The sequence below is a fragment of the Nannospalax galili genome, unplaced genomic scaffold (genome assembly GCF_000622305.1).
Source record: "Nannospalax galili isolate Female #2095 unplaced genomic scaffold, S.galili_v1.0 scaffold892, whole genome shotgun sequence".
Taxonomy (NCBI): domain Eukaryota; kingdom Metazoa; phylum Chordata; class Mammalia; order Rodentia; family Spalacidae; genus Nannospalax; species Nannospalax galili.
The window spans coordinates 144,335-162,612 of NW_008333311.1; the positions used below are offsets into that span (position 1 = coordinate 144,335).

At 35.3% G+C, this 18,278-nt stretch overlaps 1 protein-coding gene across 1 annotated transcript in view; it reads right to left on the bottom strand.

Moving 5' to 3' along the window:
* Positions 1–725: 725 nt before the first annotated feature.
* Znf804a (zinc finger protein 804A) overlaps positions 726–18,278 on the bottom strand; it is a 313,091-nt gene continuing 295,538 nt past the window's right edge. The window contains exons 3-4 of the mRNA XM_008827938.3: positions 7,066–7,196; positions 726–4,405 (exon numbers count right to left, since the gene is read on the bottom strand). Of these exons, the coding sequence (XP_008826160.1) occupies positions 1,192–4,405; positions 7,066–7,196 (3,345 nt within the window). The 3' untranslated portion in view covers positions 726–1,191. The remainder of the gene's footprint in view (positions 4,406–7,065; positions 7,197–18,278) is intronic.

An 18,278-nucleotide genomic window follows, 5' to 3' on the forward strand; every position in this document is an offset into this window, starting at 1 on the left:
CAGACACGCTTGAATAAATAATAGTGCTGAGGTAATTAAAACTAAGTAGAATTTGGAAAGGCAATTAGGAAACTTCCTAGTTCTCTAGAAATATAGTAGAAATGTGAAAACTGGAGATATTTGTAGGGTGGAGTATTTAATTGTACTTTTCCTATCTCTAGATTCCCAGTTAAGAATTTATCAAGGCACATTCTGTACTCTGCAATTGATCCTAAGTTGTCATTTAATACAAAGTGACTTTTAAATTTATTCTTATTTCTTAATTCATGCCTATATTCTCATACATATTTTCTATGATACTTTGAAATTTGCATAATGAATTTAAGTATTTTAATATTTCAAAATTATATCAACACACCTCTTTCTGTTTTAGAATTCCTTTGTGGGTATAACATAACTGGCATGATTTTGAGTTATTACTCTTTCAAATCCTAACATTACTTCAATATATATTTCCATGGGTTATTGACTAATTACATGGCCAAGAAACACAGTAAATTCTCAATGTAAGTACTATTAGAACTAATGGAAATACAAGTAAATTTTCTTTTGTATTTGTTACGATAGATGGTAACATTTAAGTATTGTTAGTGAAAACTCAAAAGATATTGGTCTGAGGTATTCTGTGAAAGCACTGCACAGAAGAAAAAGCACAAATAGAATATATACTGTTACTAAGACTCCTAAAGGAGTGAAAACCACCTAAAATCCAAAGTTTAATTTACTTAAATAATTAACAAAAATTTATTGCAAGAGATATTTTTCACTGAATTTACAGTTTCAAGGAACATAGTACAAAACATAGTGCCATCAGCTTTGTCTAAACATTAAATAGGTGCAAATACACAAAGATTAGAAAAAAAGAAAGCAAAGAGCATTCTTTACAACATAAATTATAGTACTATAAATATATTTAATATACATTATACATACTCTTAAGACATCATTTTAAAGTACAGCATATATTGTATTGATTCTCAAACTATTCAGTGCTTTAATAATATTATATATCAGAAACTTGATAATTTATTAGCATCATTACACTTACAGTAAATGGTTTGAAATCAAGGAGGCCAGTTTGGGCCAGTTTATTTCTATGAGTTAAGTAGCCAATTATCCACTTAGATGAACACCTACTCATACAGAAATCGTTTCCTCAGGAGCATGTTCTTTTCCCTTTTATGGTGGTGACTAAAAGAGGGGCTGGAGGGGAATGACAGCTGGGTGTGGGGAAAGCAGTGAGGGAAAGAGTGCATGGGGTAAAGGTGAGAAAGCCAAGTGACTGGGATGAAGAACTGATGCGGGAATGATTGGCATCTGAGGAGGAGCAACCAAAGCTGGCTGACTTCCAGGACAGAGCCTGGGTCCTACAGGTCCTACAGAGATGTGAGGTATAGATGTTCTGGAGAGAGCAGGGACTTGGGAAAGGAACTGTTGGTGTGGTTGAAGCACTTTGAAGGTTCCTGCAGCTGCAGCTGCAGCTGCAGCAGCAGCAGCCGCAGCATGCTGCTGCAAAACAGTGTGATGGATGGTGGTTACAGAGGTAGAACATAAGGGCTGCTGCAAAGGCAAAGGCTGTAGAGGTGTGCTAGGGGGAGGAAGGGGAGCTGGAGGAAAGGTAAATTTGACCTTGTTGGCCAGCATGTTTGGCTGTATAATGTGTTGGTAGACCTCACATGGTAGATTTTTAAATTTGTCATGGTTTTCTAGTGGAATCAATAATGCTTGTTCTGGTAAAGCTAATGGAGCCAGGATTTGTTCTGTTGTTACAAAGGTATGACCACTGACATGTGTTTCCTTGAATGGCAATGGTGATTGTGTGTTTAGTATTCCTGAATTGTAACATAGCCAGTCTGTGGATGCTTCATTCATCTTTCCTTGTGGAATGGCCTCAGCCAGTTCGTAATGGCAAACGTATGATTTAGGCTGGGAGTGTTTAAAGTTCCTTTCCATATTGGTCACCTTGAAAGGAATTTGCTTTTCATTAATGTTTGTGGCTTGGCTTCTTTGATTGTGTTCAAGCAAGGTACTATCAATTGAGTCATTTGCTGGGGTCCTTGCTAAATGCACAGATGTAGTGGGAACATTAGAAGGCTCTGAGGAGTCATTTGGTGTGATCTCCATTACCGAATGTTCACCTTTGCTACTGGCTTCAGGAGAATGTGGACTGCTGAGGTGGAAGTCCAGTTTGTTTTCAGCTTGGTCTGTTTGTTCCAACTTCTTTTCGATATTTGTATTTTCTTGTGGTTTTATTTCCTCTTTTTTGTCCTTATTTATTAGCCTATCGAGGTGATTCAAAGAACTGTTGTTCTTCATGGCACAGTCTGGATTTTCTTTGATTTCCAAAGTTCCACCTCCAATGTGGAATTTACCTCGTTTCCGCCTTCGTTTCTTTTTAGGCTTACAAGGAGTGGATGTAGCAATTGGTGGCCTCAATACTGGTAAATGATTCTGTCGATTTAAACTTTCATCTGATGAATAAGAACAAGAATGTTGCCTGCGTTTCCGATGAAATCTTTCCGATTCATTCATGAGGGAATTGTAGCCTCTTTTAACAGGAAGGTTCTGACTGGTGCCTTGCATATCACCTTGAAGAACTAAGTGTCTGCTATCTCCTTGATAGCTTGATGCTCTGACTTTCAAGCAATAGTAACTTCTGGAATACATTAAATTTTGCCTTCCAGTCTGTATCATGGTTTTTGATTGTTTATTTATGAGTATTGTGTTCTTTCTGAAGTGGTTTTTAAAACTGAGAGTGTCATTATTGGATTCTGTGTTCCAGGATTTACATATTTCTTCAGTTTCTCTTAAATCAATAGATGCTGATTTGGGCCTTTTATCAGGTGAGTGATGTGAGTCTGATAATGTCTCTGCCGTCACATGCTGCCTTTCTGAAACTGGTTCCAGTGGACTGTTCCCTAGTGTATCAGTGTAACTAAAGTCCATTTCCATTTTACAGTCAGTTTCTGTTTCTTTGGTTTTCTCCTCATGATGCTGCTGACATAGCTTCCTTCTTTTTTTCTTTCTTCTACTATTATGAAACCAGTATTTGTGATTGTCTTTCAACCTGATTTTGCTGTATTTCTTGTCTAGAGTGTTCTGTTTCACTTGATTTTTAGTAAAATTGTATTTTTTTGTTTTTCTGGTCCTATAGGAAATATTTTTATGCCTCTGACTCATAGTCTCATTTTTTCCCAAATCAGAATTGTTGGATGGAATGTCAACAGCCAAAGGAGAAATAACTTGAACATGATTGTGTTTACTACCACTCATTTCACAACTCATGAGTCCTGCAGGAGGCCTGTCCCCACAGTCAGCAGCTGGTCTTTTGCAGAAATCTTCCTTCTGCTGAGAATAAATATCATTTGGGGACAGCTTACTTTTTTCTGGACTGTTTAATTTAGTGGACTTGAAGTCAAAGCAGAGAGGATTGCAGCTGTAGGATACTGATGGTTCTGTGGTAGTATATGTCAGCATTTCCGACGGCCACTGAAGAACCGTGGAGCCAAGTTTATTAAGCACAGGTACGAAAGGGTCCCGCTGTCTTTTACATAAATCTGGCTTTTTTCGAAAGTTTACATTTTCCTCTGTGGTAGTTGAGGGGCCCAGTGACTCAGGATCATCCTTGTTTTCGGTTTCCATTGTGAGCGCATCATTACTCTTAAAGTTTTCCACTATGTTAGTGTGTGCTGGCGTGCAGTCATTAGGCAGATCAAGAACTGTGGAATTACTTCCTAGAGAGTCAGGACTGTTACTACACATAGGTATGTCTCCAGTAACAGTAACGTCGTCTTCCAGTGATATTTGATCAGCTAATGGGACCGAATTTTGGCAAGTATCTGCATCTGATGATAAAGGATGTTGAAAGTGGCAAAACGATGGTGATAGTGTAGTTTTTTCATTTGTGACATCTTTTATCTCCTGAGTTTGCATAGCTTCTTTGTCAGTACACATTGCCTCTGGAAAATGGAAACAGCTAGCTTTCTCCTCAGAACTTAAAAGCACATCTGTTGGTGAAGATAGTAGATGATGACAAGTGCTGGGGACAAATCTACTTTTTCTGCTAAATTCTTTTTCCACAGAGGCCTCATCGTTGTATTCTGAGAAGGCTGCAGCTGAGGACTCCAGCTTCACAGACGCTTTCTTTGGAAATGCAAAGGAAAAGCCTGTCTTGTTTTTGTGAATTCCCTGTGCTTGGTCTCCAAGCTGGTGATTGTGTGCTGTGTAATTGTTCACACTTTCTGTATCTGCAGTTGCAGTAGTGACATCTTTAGCATTCTCTTCCCTGGAAATCACGTCTTGCTGGTTATTAACTGAATCCACAACCTCTCTTTGGGAAATTTCATTAAAATTTTCTCTCACAGTAAAAGTTGTTGACTTGAACATGGGGCCACTTCCAGGAGCACTACAAAAATAAAAGTAGTATAAGTTAATAAGACACTTTTGGCAGAAAAGTGTTTTACCATTTACATCTTCCATATGTCATTAAAAGTTTTTTTGAAAAATTCTCAATACATTTTATTGGTCAATTCTATCATTGGGCAATTCCATACAGTACATAATGTTTTCTGATTACTCTCTTCATCCCACGTTCTCTTGCTTCCTTCCTGTCTCTATCAGACTTCCTATCCCCAAATCTCTACCAATGCCTTTCCCATGATCACGGCTTTTTGTTTGGTTTTATGAACCATTAAGTTTAACCTGGGACATCTGTGTAATCACCGGATTGGAAGTGTCCATTAGCACCTGGTGGGTACTCAACAAAAGACACTGTTTTCTCTGTTCCTGGACTCAAATCAGTAGCAAAGAGTTCAGCAGTGAGCAGCAGAGTCCCTCCTCCCTCCTCCATCCATGCCTGACTGTTCATGGACTACTCATCTGCAAACCAGGGCATGCGTCCTTAGCTGCTGTGAGTTTATGACTACATTTTAAATATGTATAAGAAAATCACTTCTATATTAGGTGCAATTGTGTTTCATAATGTCTCAGTGTCATTTTGTTGTTTGTTATTTTGGAAGTAACATGGAGTAATTGTCTAAAAATGACGTTACAGATGCAAACATCTATGTGTAAAATATTGCTTTCCTTTTAATCATTGCCTCCCAACAACACCCCTAACACCCCTTCCCTACCGTGCCTTTTCATAGAAAATTTCCTACAGTGAAGTTGTTTTTAATTCACAATTTTTCATTAATGATTCCATATGGAAAATATGAAAGGACTAAAGGAAAAAACAGACAAATATTACCTTAAACAAGTTTTAAGAAACACGGGAGATTGGGCTCAATGATTCAGTTCAACAAGCTTTCACTAAATCTGCTGCTGCCCCAGTGGTTTGCTGTCAGTGAGAGCTTAGAGTCTTTCAGAATTGCTGGACTCATTATTTAAAATGACCTCAAAGTTGTAATTTATGATACAATATAAAGTATTGCAGAATAAAAGAGCATTCATTTAATAGATGAATTCTGTATATTTGGTAATGTATCATAAATAGTGAATTCTGGTTTAAAAGAACTATATTAGCCACTACATAATACAGGAAATCCCTAAACCTTACCTTTATACTAACAGAATTAGGTAGAAATTTTATTTCATTCTAAAACTTAAGGTTTTTTTTTTTTTTTTTTTTTTTAAAAATTAAAAAAGATCAAATATATTAGCTTTTTAAATAAAATCACCAGAAAAATATACAGATGTCTTGCCCTACCTTCTTTGAAGAAAGAGAACTGCTCTTTAGCTGTATAAAATTAGTGGGAAAGTTGCCTGTATGTGAATATGTGTGAATAATGTGAAATATGCTCTATTGGGAGCATTAATTAAGGTAAGTACTGGAGGGATTGTTCATATCTTTTTCTAATTTTACTTTGATTTTTGTATTTTTTATTTTTGTATGAGTGTTGTGTTTGCTGATGTATGTAAGAGCAATGTCCATGGAGGCCAGAAAATGGCATCAAATCCACTAGAACTGGAACCTAACAGTTGTTAGGTGCCATGTGGGTACTGGGAAGGGAACCTGGGTCCTCCACAACAGCAGCCAGTGTTCTTAAACAATGATCCATCTCGCCAAACCTTGTTCATACCTTTTGAATTCTAGTTCTCTTAATATCACAGCTTTTACACGGCAAATTCTTGTTTAAAGCATTATATCAAGCAGATTCAATTATTCTATAAAGCATTAATTTGCATTGATTCTCCATCCAGTCACATATAGTAAATATATCTCAGTAGTATAACTGAGCAGGAGTTATACATTTTTTCCTAGCTGTTCCACATAGAGTTCTAAAATCATTCGTTTTTAAATTTGTTCAAAAATAAATGTTGAATTCCTAAAAATGTTTTTATATAGCAGTATATCCCAAAGAGTATTCTATAAAAATATATTTGGTATAAAATCTTTGTTATATGCAGTAGCAAGGTAGACTTTATTTGTTGAGAGAAATAAGGGCACTTTACAGAGTGATTTTCTTTTAATAAGACTGCCCTGGCTGGGACTGCAAGGTCTGAATTATAACACTATTCACATCTAACAGCTGCTCACTGTGAGAAGCAGGTCAAAGTTGAAGAGCTATGAACTTCTAACAATTCAGTTACAGTTTATTCACAGCCAAACTAATTTTGAACTGCTCTGAAGTGTACAGCAGCTTCCTGGTCTCTTTTTAAAATTTTCAAGGTAATTTCAAAGAAAAGTTTCTGAAAAGTAACATAAATTCTCAAAAACTTCCATTTACAAGAGAGTCAGAAGGCAATGCTTCACTCTCTTCTTGAAGCACACGGTTTGCATTTCACAAAGGAATGGTATAGCTTCAGTTAAGATGGCTTAGCTATAAACATGATGCAAATTTTACGTTCAATAAGCTGAAATTACACTAATTTTAGAAGTTCATTGAAATGAGCATTAAACAGGTGTTTTCATGAAATTGAAGTTACTCTTCAAAGGCCATGGAAACATGTACATGTGCCTTTTTCTTGGTACCAGAATAAATAGATTTGTACCCTTTATTTCTAAGTTCCTCAGCCTTTTTTAGGTCTATTTTAAGTAAAGTTAACATTTCAATGCATACTCACCATGCAGTTTCCTTTCTTAGCTCAGCCAGCTTGTGTAGACGTTGGAGTGCCTTTTCCTGTTTTCTTTCATCCTTCCTGGATTTAGATGCTACATTTCGAGCGAATTCTCTTTGCTTCAGTTCTTTGAGCCTCTATTAAAAAATATGGAAATAATTAATTGCATTGGAGTCTATAGTAACTTTGAAGTTATGGAGCTGGGATTTTCAAAATAATATCTTTGACTTTATCAAAGGAAAATACAATTTATTCATAACCTGCTTCTGACAAAAATATTTTCTTCCACTTTGGCTTGTGAAAATGCCCAACCATGAAACTATATCACTTGTAAAACTTTCATCTGTGCCTGAGGTAAATTGGAATTGAAAACTTTCTTCTCTTATTGATTATTGCCTTCTAAGTTCCTTTGCCTAATTCAGATGACTCATTAGAGACTATTAAACCCTTAAGCTTCAAACAAATTCAATACATTTATGGATTTAAGTTACATGAAATAAAACCTCTTGTATTCGTATGTGCTCTACAGTAGAAAGGGACCTGGTTCTTTCCATGTTTTCCAAGTATAACTCCATATTAATAAATAAAGCAAGTAACTCCTACTGATATGATTTTCAAAATTTTTTTCTCTCAAATTTCAAGCACATTTATCAAATAATTAAAGATCTTAACAATTATCATTTTGCTACGTAAATTGTTACATTGAATGATATTTCTGCTTTGGCCTTTCATGGGGATAATATATAGTTACTAAAATGATTTAAATACTACTTTCCTGATGAGTTCATGCTGTTATGAAATTGTACTATGTCAGAATTTCAGAAACTTACTCTAGGTGCATGAGGATGGCAGATGCTAGTAATATTCTCATGAAGTTCTTGAATAAAGTTTTAATATGTGCAAAATGCATGTTCATTGATATATACCATGAGCTTGGGCAAATGCCATGTAAAAAATGCCTAGTCAATTAACACTTATTTAATACTTAGCTGAATTAATTATATGCTCAAAATGAAGGGATATCTATATATCTCCAAAAATGTAGTCATTTTGATCAGCTGATTTTAAAATTTTATTTTTTAATCCTGAATTTAATTTTAATTTCATCTATATAGCACCATGCACCTTAAGCTATATGAGGAATCCATTTATATTCAGATTCAAATGATTTATAATATTTTCATTTATGATTTTTACAGATAAGTGTATTTATTTGCATAAGTCTCTCATCAGTCTGTTTTTCAGTGTTGTATTTTGGATAATAGTTCAATAATATAGATGTTTTTTACTTTTCTTATTTGCAGTTGAAATTGTTCGGAAGAGGTTCTTGTAGAGTAAAATCAAACTAGAGATACACCATGCCATATAAGTAAAATTTTGTTACATAAATGGTTGAGCTCATTGCTTTTACATAACTGTTAAATTTAGCAATAAGTTACAATGTTAACTTATTTCCTGTGTAGAATTAGAATATAATATGTTATAACATTGTGCTGCACAATTTTAGAAATCCATAATCTGGTCATTTCCAATTCATAGAACTGAAGGGACATTAAGAGCCAACAGACAATTACTGAGCACTAGCTAATCTTACTCTGTTAAATAGCTGGAATGAAAAAAATTCCCTGTAGCTGGAGAGAAGGCTCAGTGGCTAATGGTACTTGCTGCACTTTCAAAGGACCTGAGTTCAGTTCCCAGCACTGACATCTAGCAGCTCACAACCACCTGTAACTCCAGTTTCTGGTGATTCAAAACCGTTTTCTGGCCTCCATGCACATCTGTACACACTGTGTGCACATAAACTCACACAGGCACATACACATGCACATAAATAAAGTATATATATACATATATATGTATGTATGTATATTTCTCATTGTGTGTATCTGCAAATATATGGTGGGTAAGTTTATATTTGTTTATAGACAACTTGTAGAAATAGGGAGACAGCATATCTGGGAAATGAGAGCAATCATTCTTTGAAATATTCATACAGTCATGTATAAGCACAGGCAAAAGTGTCCACAGCAGTCTTTGAGACATTGTAAGCGACCTGGGAAATTGACATCAGCTGATTCTTAATAAAATGTACTATTATTCTGAAGAGAAAGGCTAGACACTGAATGGAAGTGTATATAAGAGTGAATAAGGGGGTTGGAGACATGGCTCAGTGGTTAAGAACACTGGTTATTCTTGCAGAAGGCCCGGGTTCAAATCCCAGGACCCACATGGAAGCTAACACTTGTCTGTAACTCCAGTCCCAGGTGATCCGACAGCCTCTTCTGACCTCTGTGGGCATTGCATGACACGGGTGCACTTACCTACATCCAGGCAATAAACACGTACACATAAAATAAAAATAAATTTTTTAAATGTTAAAAAAAAGAGTTAATAAGGCAGATATCACAAGTACAGAATCACATATATTGTTTAAAAAAATTCAGTAAGGGAAATAAGGCTAGGATAATTGTGTGCACACTATCCAAAATGATGAATAAAAAGGTTTTTTCATATCATGATGGAACTTATGTCTTAAGTATATATTGTTTTTCCTTTACTAAGAAAATGCCTGCCGTTATAAGACATGAATACCCAACTTAAAGCAGTAACTGGGTACTTTAAGAAATGTCTAGTTCCATAGCTCTCGGCTGACATGAGAGGATGTCAGCTCCAGGTTCACCAGAGGGGATCACAGCTTAGGCTCACAGGAGGATTCTGGGCTCGAGTTCACAGGAGGGGACTACAACTCTGGCTCACAGGAGAGGGCCACTGTTTCAGCTCCCAGGATGGGACCACAGCTCAGCTGTGTTCTTGACTCCACAACAAGGGCATCCAGGCCTTGATGTTGGACCTCTCCCATTACCAGGCACCAGGAGCTTTCCAATATTTTTCTGTTACTCTTCTATAGTCCTAATATGACTTCACTTATAGCCTAGAGAAAATGTAAAGCACATAATTGAACATCTAAAGTTAAAATCACATCTGGGAAGTTTAAAAAATAAATAGAAAGTATGGTAATATCTGAACTGATATAATTCTCAAGTAAAAATATGTAATTGAATGTTAGAATGTAAATTCAAAATTCTCTATGTCTATTTCAATTTTTGAATATTACTTACTGACAAAATTGTACCACCAAGCTTCAACAATAATCTGTAAAGTGTCACTTTTGTTATGTGAGTTTGCTGTTCACTTTGCAAATTCTCCAACCTATGCAAAGTTTTTCAGTGCAATCATGCTATTTCTTAAAGAAAGCAATGCTAATAAAATACTTTAAGTTAAAAAAAGTAATGTCAAGTTCCAGTGCTGGAGAAGAATCTGAAAGGAAATATAGGTAATACTTTTAAAGTAAATACTTAATGTATTTAAGTGCCAAAGGAAAAAAGCAAAAATGGGATGTCAGTTAATCTTTTATTATTATTTATAGTTTTAACAAGTATCATTTATCCCTGCCAGAATCAAAAAACTCCAAGCAACGAAGAAGACAAAGATTTAACTATTTTAATTGAAATATTTAGTACAAGTATACACATACATTTTTATAATAAAAGACAGTTGGCTACTAAGTGTAAATTATATTAAAAGATACAAGTACAATGCTTCCAATGAAAAGCAAAGTTACTTTTTAAGCATGTATGTGAATTTCCAGAATTTTCACTTGTCTGTATGCATGTGAGCATATGTTTAAGTGGATATGAGTGTACCTGTGTGCACATGTATGTGGAAATCAAAGGTTGATGCTGATGTCTTCCTTAATGGCTCTCCACTTTATGTATAAAGATAGGGTCTCTCACTTGAACCCAGGGCTCACTGGTTTGCCTACTCTAGTCAATTTGCCTGGAGCTCTTATCTCCCAAGTTTTATGATAATGGACTGGTTGTCATGCCCACATAGCATTTATGTAGGTGATAGGGATCCAAATTCTAGTCCTTACACTTGCACAGTAAGTGCTTACCCATTGAACTATCTTCCCAGCCCAGGGTTTTCAGTCTGATCTTTTAAATGAACCATAGTAATTTGAATTAATCTTATACTATTGACACAGAAGATGAAGATGAATGTCAAGGAGCCATTCAGTTATCAAATGCCAATACTGTTGTTTTGTTTGCAAAGTAGTTGCCTGATAGACAAAGTGGAATCGGACCATAAATGCTATTTAGAGAACTGTATGCAATGAAAGTGCATATGGCTCAACATGATAGATGTTGTCGAGGAGCAGCAAGCTACATCCATTTGTTCTGACTTGTTTCAATTCTATGTGAACACATACTACTATAAACACCATGAGATCAATATTAACCAGCTTTCTTAATGTTTTTGTAATAGTCAACTGAAGAATATATATAGTTAGTTAAAATTTTTGGAGGTTATTATAGATAGAATTTTCAAGTTTTAAAATAATTTTCATTTCATTTATGTTCCAAAAATAAATTTTCATATTATATTTCATGTTTATAGTAGAATTTTCAGGGGACTAATAGAAATCTGTAAATCTTTTGAGAATTCCAAATGTAATATAAGGGATTTTAAAGGCACAGGACAGTGTCTTTTGGATTTGTGGAAATATTTGTGTTTTATAGAAGTTTCCTAACAATGTGGGAATTCTGAATGGGAATTGCTCACCAGAAATTCTTAGTACTAAATGTCAAGGAAGAAATGCCAGCAAAATAGAATTTTTTAAATCAGAAAAAAATGTTAAAAGGAAGTTGTGGAAAAAATCCAAAAATATTAATGAGCAATAACACAGAATTCAGTTTATACATTGAAAACACACAAGCAGCATGTGGCAAAGCATAAAGAATGAAAACTCTCTGGTATACAACTCCTCAGAGGGCCTCTTGCTTTGTCTTTGATTTACTGGTGTCTGTGCTATAGAGGGCAAAAATGTTACTGGATGAAATATGAAAAATCAATATTAGTCCTCAGATATGTCCTCAGGGATCCCATGAATTTGGGTTTGTTATGATGATCCTTCTCTCAGGATAGTGGGTAGAACTGAGAAACTGTCAAATACATGAGAGAGACAATGAAGGAGAGAGAAGGAGAGAGAAAGAGAGAAATAGATTCTGATAAACAAGAGAGATTTAATTTGTGCATAAGATTCTAAGCTTGCTTATACTCATATTAACTGCATTTTTAAATTTTGGTAGTCAGCAATGATAAGCTCTAATGCTTTATTTATAATTCAACTCTTTAGCAAGAAGATTTAATCATTTTCACACAGATGTGTACCCTCAGCATTTTTCATTTAATTGATAGCTCTCCCTAAAATTCATTTAGAAAGAATTACCCTGTTTGATTCTTACAAGAAATACCTATGTTGACAAGGTTTTCATTCTTATTCATATCAAGAAGCTAAGAAAATTTGAGGGACTTGTCCAGAGTCATTATGAGCCTTAGAATTAGCACTGGAACCCAGGTTTCCTAGATCATACACGTACCTATGACGGGTCTTCCAAATTTAGTAGTCAAGCCGTCCAATATTCTGTTCTGCCTGATGAGGTTGTGCACATATTCATTTATATTTCACTAGGTGACCTCAATTACTCAGGTGCTATTCTAAGCACATTTTAAATATAACTGACAACAGAAGATAACTGTCTTTTTCTTTCCATATTTCCATCATGGTCGGGAGGACAGACATTGAAGCATATAAATACGTTAGTTGTACAGCACAGTAGATGATAAAAGTGACTTGATGTGGTGAAAGAGCATTAAGAAAACAGGGCTGTAGAGCATGTGGTCAGACAAAGGATAAGAGTTTGAATTTCTAAGGGAGGTAGTTTAATTTTAAAACTTTGAGTTCAGCACAAATTCATCACTTTAAAACAATTGGTTGGTACTAGATGTTAGTATGCCCATCATTTCTTCAGTCAAATTGTTGGTTAGGGTCTGTTTGGAGTTGCATAAATTAAATTTACAGAATTCGTGTCCTTGTAAGTTGTAGGACTGAGAGCCTATCTATCTTGGAGGGTCATTCTTAACAACTGGGGTCTTCCAGAGCCTTTTTTCAGATTTGATTATGATGACATCTTCTTCAGTGTCAGCAACAAAGTGTACCTCTCTATATATAGAGCTAAGATGGAGTTTCATATACTACAATGTTTCTTAATTCAACTCATCCATGGAATAATATCAACCACCTTTTTATATTTTATCAGTGAAAAAGTCAATGTTGCCATTGAAATAGAAGGAAACTGGATTATAAAAAGACATGATTGATTAGGAATCAACCTAGGATATTTTCACAATGACAATGTTTATTAAGATGATATTTGAGGAGAAACTTGTAGGAGGTGAGGAATAAACTATAGAAATATGTCAAAAGAAGAGGAATAAAAAGAAGAAGAAGAAGAAGAGGAGGAGGAGGAGGAGGAGGAGGAGGAAGAGGAGGAAGAGGTCTTATGTAGCCCAGGCTGGGGAGGAGGAGGAGGAGGAGGAGGAGGAGGAAGAGGAAACAATTGCTGGAGGCATATAGAACAACCAGAGCAAACTACAGGCCTTGGTGGTTTGATCACTGCTCCTCCTGGGCAACATTTGCTAGTAACTTTATGCTCCTGTTCTGCTAGTTCAGCACAGAAGGAAAAAAAGATCCACAGTACCATGAGGAAGAAGAGAAAACCTGAGCCTGGTATACAGGTATTTCTGTATGTGATGAAGTCCCCACTCCAAATTAAATCACTGCTGAATTGTAGCTTCTTTTGCAGACATTCCAGGTAAAAGTGATGATAATGAATCCTCCCAGCTAATCAAACTTCAAACAATGAAGCTCATTGTTTATTTAACTTGGAAAAATAAAAATGGAGATATAAAATTATATACCAATTCATGAACTGAGGCCAAAGGTCTGAGTCATGGTTAAGAACCTGATTTAAACATTATTAGCAAGTTCTATGAATGTGGAACCCAAAGATATGAAGAATCACGATATTATTTATGTAAATGTAAAATTAGCAATTTACATCATATTGTTTATTATGTAAGATAAAGAGAATGAGCATTAATGGATAGCATTGCCTTGGGCTCTAGAAGAAAGGTTCCTGTTTTCAGTTGTATTCAGGATAACTGCATCATTTAGGCAGAGTATGATTTTGTGTTTCATGGAGATTCGATGTGGTTAAAGAATGGGCTAGACTGAGCTTACATATGACTAGTGTATGCTGTCACCATTGCTGTGAGTTCATATGAGTAAGTGACCTGACAATTTCAAGCCAAATGAAATCCCAGCATTCACATGGGGAATTGGTAATAAATTCCAGCCCAACTGAAGACACTTTTGGCAATTAACAGCTGCTGGGAGGGGGAGAGACAATATCTTACAGGGATGGGACTCTTGGTGGGCACAATAGATGGATCCACACTGAAGGACCTTTGGTGTATAGTATATGATCTGAGCCCCAGATCTATATCTATATCATATATATCATATATATCTATATCCATAACTATATCTACCTATCTATCTCTATCTCTATATCTATATTGTTTCTATATCATCTATCTATATATATATATCTGTACCTATAGCTATATCATCTATCTCTATCTCTCTATCTATATCTTCTATATCTATAGCTATCTATATCTGTATCTATATCTATCTATATATCATCTGTCTATTTATCTCTCTCTATATATATATGTAGAGAGAGAATAGAGAATATAGAAAGTATATTAAATTGAGCAGAAGGGAGAGGGACACAGGAAGAGGTACAGTTAGAGGAAAGGATCTAAATACTATCAAACTAAGTATGAAAATAGTAAAAATTCATAAAAAACACAAAACACAAACAACAACAACAACAAGCACAATAATTGCTGAACATGGTAACCCAGGCCTTTAATACTAGCACTCCAGAGGCAGAGGCAGGCAGATCTCTGCAAGAACAAGGCCAGCCTGATCTACATAATAAGTTTCAGGCCAGTTGGGCTTACAGAGAGGCCTTGTCTCAAAAAAAAATCCCCCCACCAAAAAAGAATGAACTGGAGAGATGACTTAGCTCTTAAGAGCACTGCCTACTCTTTCAGAGGACTTGAATTCAGTTCCTCGTGACCAGTTGTCCATAACAACTTTATGTAACTCCAATTCCAGAGGATTTGATGTCCTCTGATGGCTTCCACAGGCATTCTACACACTTGGTGTATTTACATACCTGCAGGTAAAATACTCATACACATGAAACTTAAAAATTTATAAAACAAGTTATGGTTTAAGGAGATTTATATAGGAGCTAAGTGAAAAAAGTTGAACTTGTGATCATTAACTGTATGTATCAGTTTGATTTAGACATGGACATTTGGTCAAACAGAAGTTTAGATTTTACTGTGAAGGCATTTTAAAATAATATTAACATAAACACCAGTAGAATTTAATAAGTGCATTACCCTCCATTATCCATTTCTCTGGAAATTCTCAATGAGTACAGATTTTCACATAAAAATGAGGACTATAATTTCATGTTCTTGACTCCCATTGTAAATTGTGTTCCTATTTTTCTGTTTTATTAATAGAATTACAATGCGTTGGGGCCCAGACAAGAAACAATAATGAAAGTTCTATCCTCATTGTAAATAAATATGACTAGACAATATAATCTTTATTAACTGAATTACAACAGATGTTTCTGGAGTGAGGAAATCTATATTTTTTTTTAATCTTAAGAGTAAAAAATTCCTTTTTCTGTATTTTAGCCACGATGTTCTGTTACTACCAATGTGTTACTCTGAGTCTAAATGGGAACAGCCCTCTGAATTGAGAACTTATCAATTTGGCAGAAACCAAACAGCTAAAATAAGAAAGGAAGGAATTAAAAATCTCCAGCCCCAAATGGCCTCATTTAAGTATGATGAAAGCCCCAAATTGGTTATGTGGTTTGAAAATAAAAAGCTAATTTAGAGTATTCTCTTATTTATAGTAAAATAAAATATATTTCTACTTTATAGATGTGTCCCTAGTTAGATGACCTTCAAAGTTTCTTCCAGTATTTATATTTTAAGACATGCTTTCAAGGCCAGTTTTTAAGATGGAACTGGCTGATATGAAAAAAAATCTACTTAGAGGAATAATAAAACTAGCTTTAAGTATTTTCCCTTTTATAAGTAAATCCAAAACATTTTGCTTCAACTTATCTGTGAATAGTTTCATATTTCTTAGTTATTGTATTATCCATTGTTACTCTTTCCAAAAGTCTAAACCTTGCTTGAATCTAGAAGAGCAGTTTCTATAAAGAACTATTTCAGTGGCTTTTGAAAAATCTAAGTATGCTTTTTACATTATAGAGAAGTAATATCCTCAAAAAGAAGTAATAATATCATCAAAGAATCACAACTCAGCCAGTATCTCCATTTTCTAAATCAATTTAGTATTCCTGGAACACACTATGTAGAATGATCTATTAAAATTTTAGCAAATATATTTCTTCAGAAAAGGGTAAGATATTCTAGTAGATGTTATCAGAGTACAGGTGTAATTTCCTTCCAGTCATTATTTAGTCAATGGCATTATTCTGAGTGATCCTGTGGAAGGGTTTTTTTTTTTTTTTTTCTTCTTCTTCTTCAAATATCGTTTCCCATTACTATCATGAGAGTGTATCAGTTGGACTTTTCTCCTGGCAGCTTTAAAAGCATCTAATCTCTTAATGGCATATCAGATCTGAACAATATCTTTCCCCAAGGCTTCTCATTCTTTAGAGTCCATTAACTCAAGGTTCTCTTTGTGGATAAAAACCTCATTCTAATTCTAATATAAAAGTCTTGGCAATCAGTGTGTGTTATGTCTAAAACTGATTTTCCGACTATTGAGTTCATTTTCTTAAGTGCTGGATCAGAAGTGTCTCCTGCATTGTAAGTGCTTATGAATGCTTATCAAATTGAATTGGCACAGGATGGCTGTGATTAACTTCCCCTTACAATAGGAGGCTGAATATTTGCTAACAAAAATCTGGATAAGGTCTTTAGTAGTAGAGGGAGAGCAATGAAACCCTGGTTGTAAGAGACATTGACATGATTATTTTCAAAAGACATCAGCGACTTGAATGAGCAGAAAATGAAAAATGGCTGAATTACAGCTTGAATTTATAAATATATATTATGCATCTATTAATAAAAGTCTTAAGAATGCAAAATATTTCTAATATTCTTGGGCTGCAATGACTTTTTTAAAAAAAGCATAATAATATTTTCACCATATAATCTGGAATATCTGTATCTATAGAAATAGTGTAAATATACAGAAAATATACAAGATGTATTTTTCTTCATTAGATAAAATATTAATTTTAGTTTAGTTATCAATGAAATATTTGGTTATTTATTTTCTTACTAGTATTTTTATTCGAATAAGAGTGCCTGAAATTTACATTTCAAATAAACCATGAAATATATAGAAACAAAAATTTCTCTTTAACATATGATGATCTGACATACTTTCAATTTCTAGATCATCCAAAATATTTATAAGATCTTTGATAATTCACAAGCAAATCGATATATCCAATAAAATTGATTAAATAAACTTGAAATAATTATGTTATTTTAAAATTATAATGCTCGTATGAATCAGTTGCTATTTTTATCATCTTTTGGACTTAAGTATGATTGGAAGGGCTACAAAGAAGGCTCAGTGGTTAGGAGCAATGGCTGCTCCTGCAGAGGACCCAAGTTTGACTCTCAAATCCAATATGGTTAATAATGATCCATAAATCCAGTTCCAGCAGATCCAACACCCACTTCTGACTTCCACAGGCATTGCATACACATGGTGCACCTATATGCAGACAACACTTTCATACGCGCACTCCTAGCCTGCACTACTATCCTCTAGCCTCTTGGGGTAAGTCAATAGCGCAGCTCTCAGCGCCGGGACTCCCTAAGCCACATTCACCCTTCCCATCCCCCCGCCTCGCCTTTCTATACTCCTAGTTTGGGCCCTGCGCCATTCCTAGTCTTGGGGCCTCAGACACCTGGGGAACCAATACTGCTTCCTGACCCTTCTCACCCAGAGCAACTCAGTCCCTTTCTTGGGCTCCAGGAGCACCACTTCTGGTCCTGGCCCCGCCCTCACCTCCCTCTACTTCCCTGGCCCCCCAACCCCCGCCAGCCTCTTTCTGGGAATGACAGCCTCTTTCTGGGGCTCTGAGGCTTACCTTTACTCTCCCTGATCCTTTGCATCCAGTACAACCCAGCTACTCAATCCACTCCCTGGGAAATCTTGGGGCTTT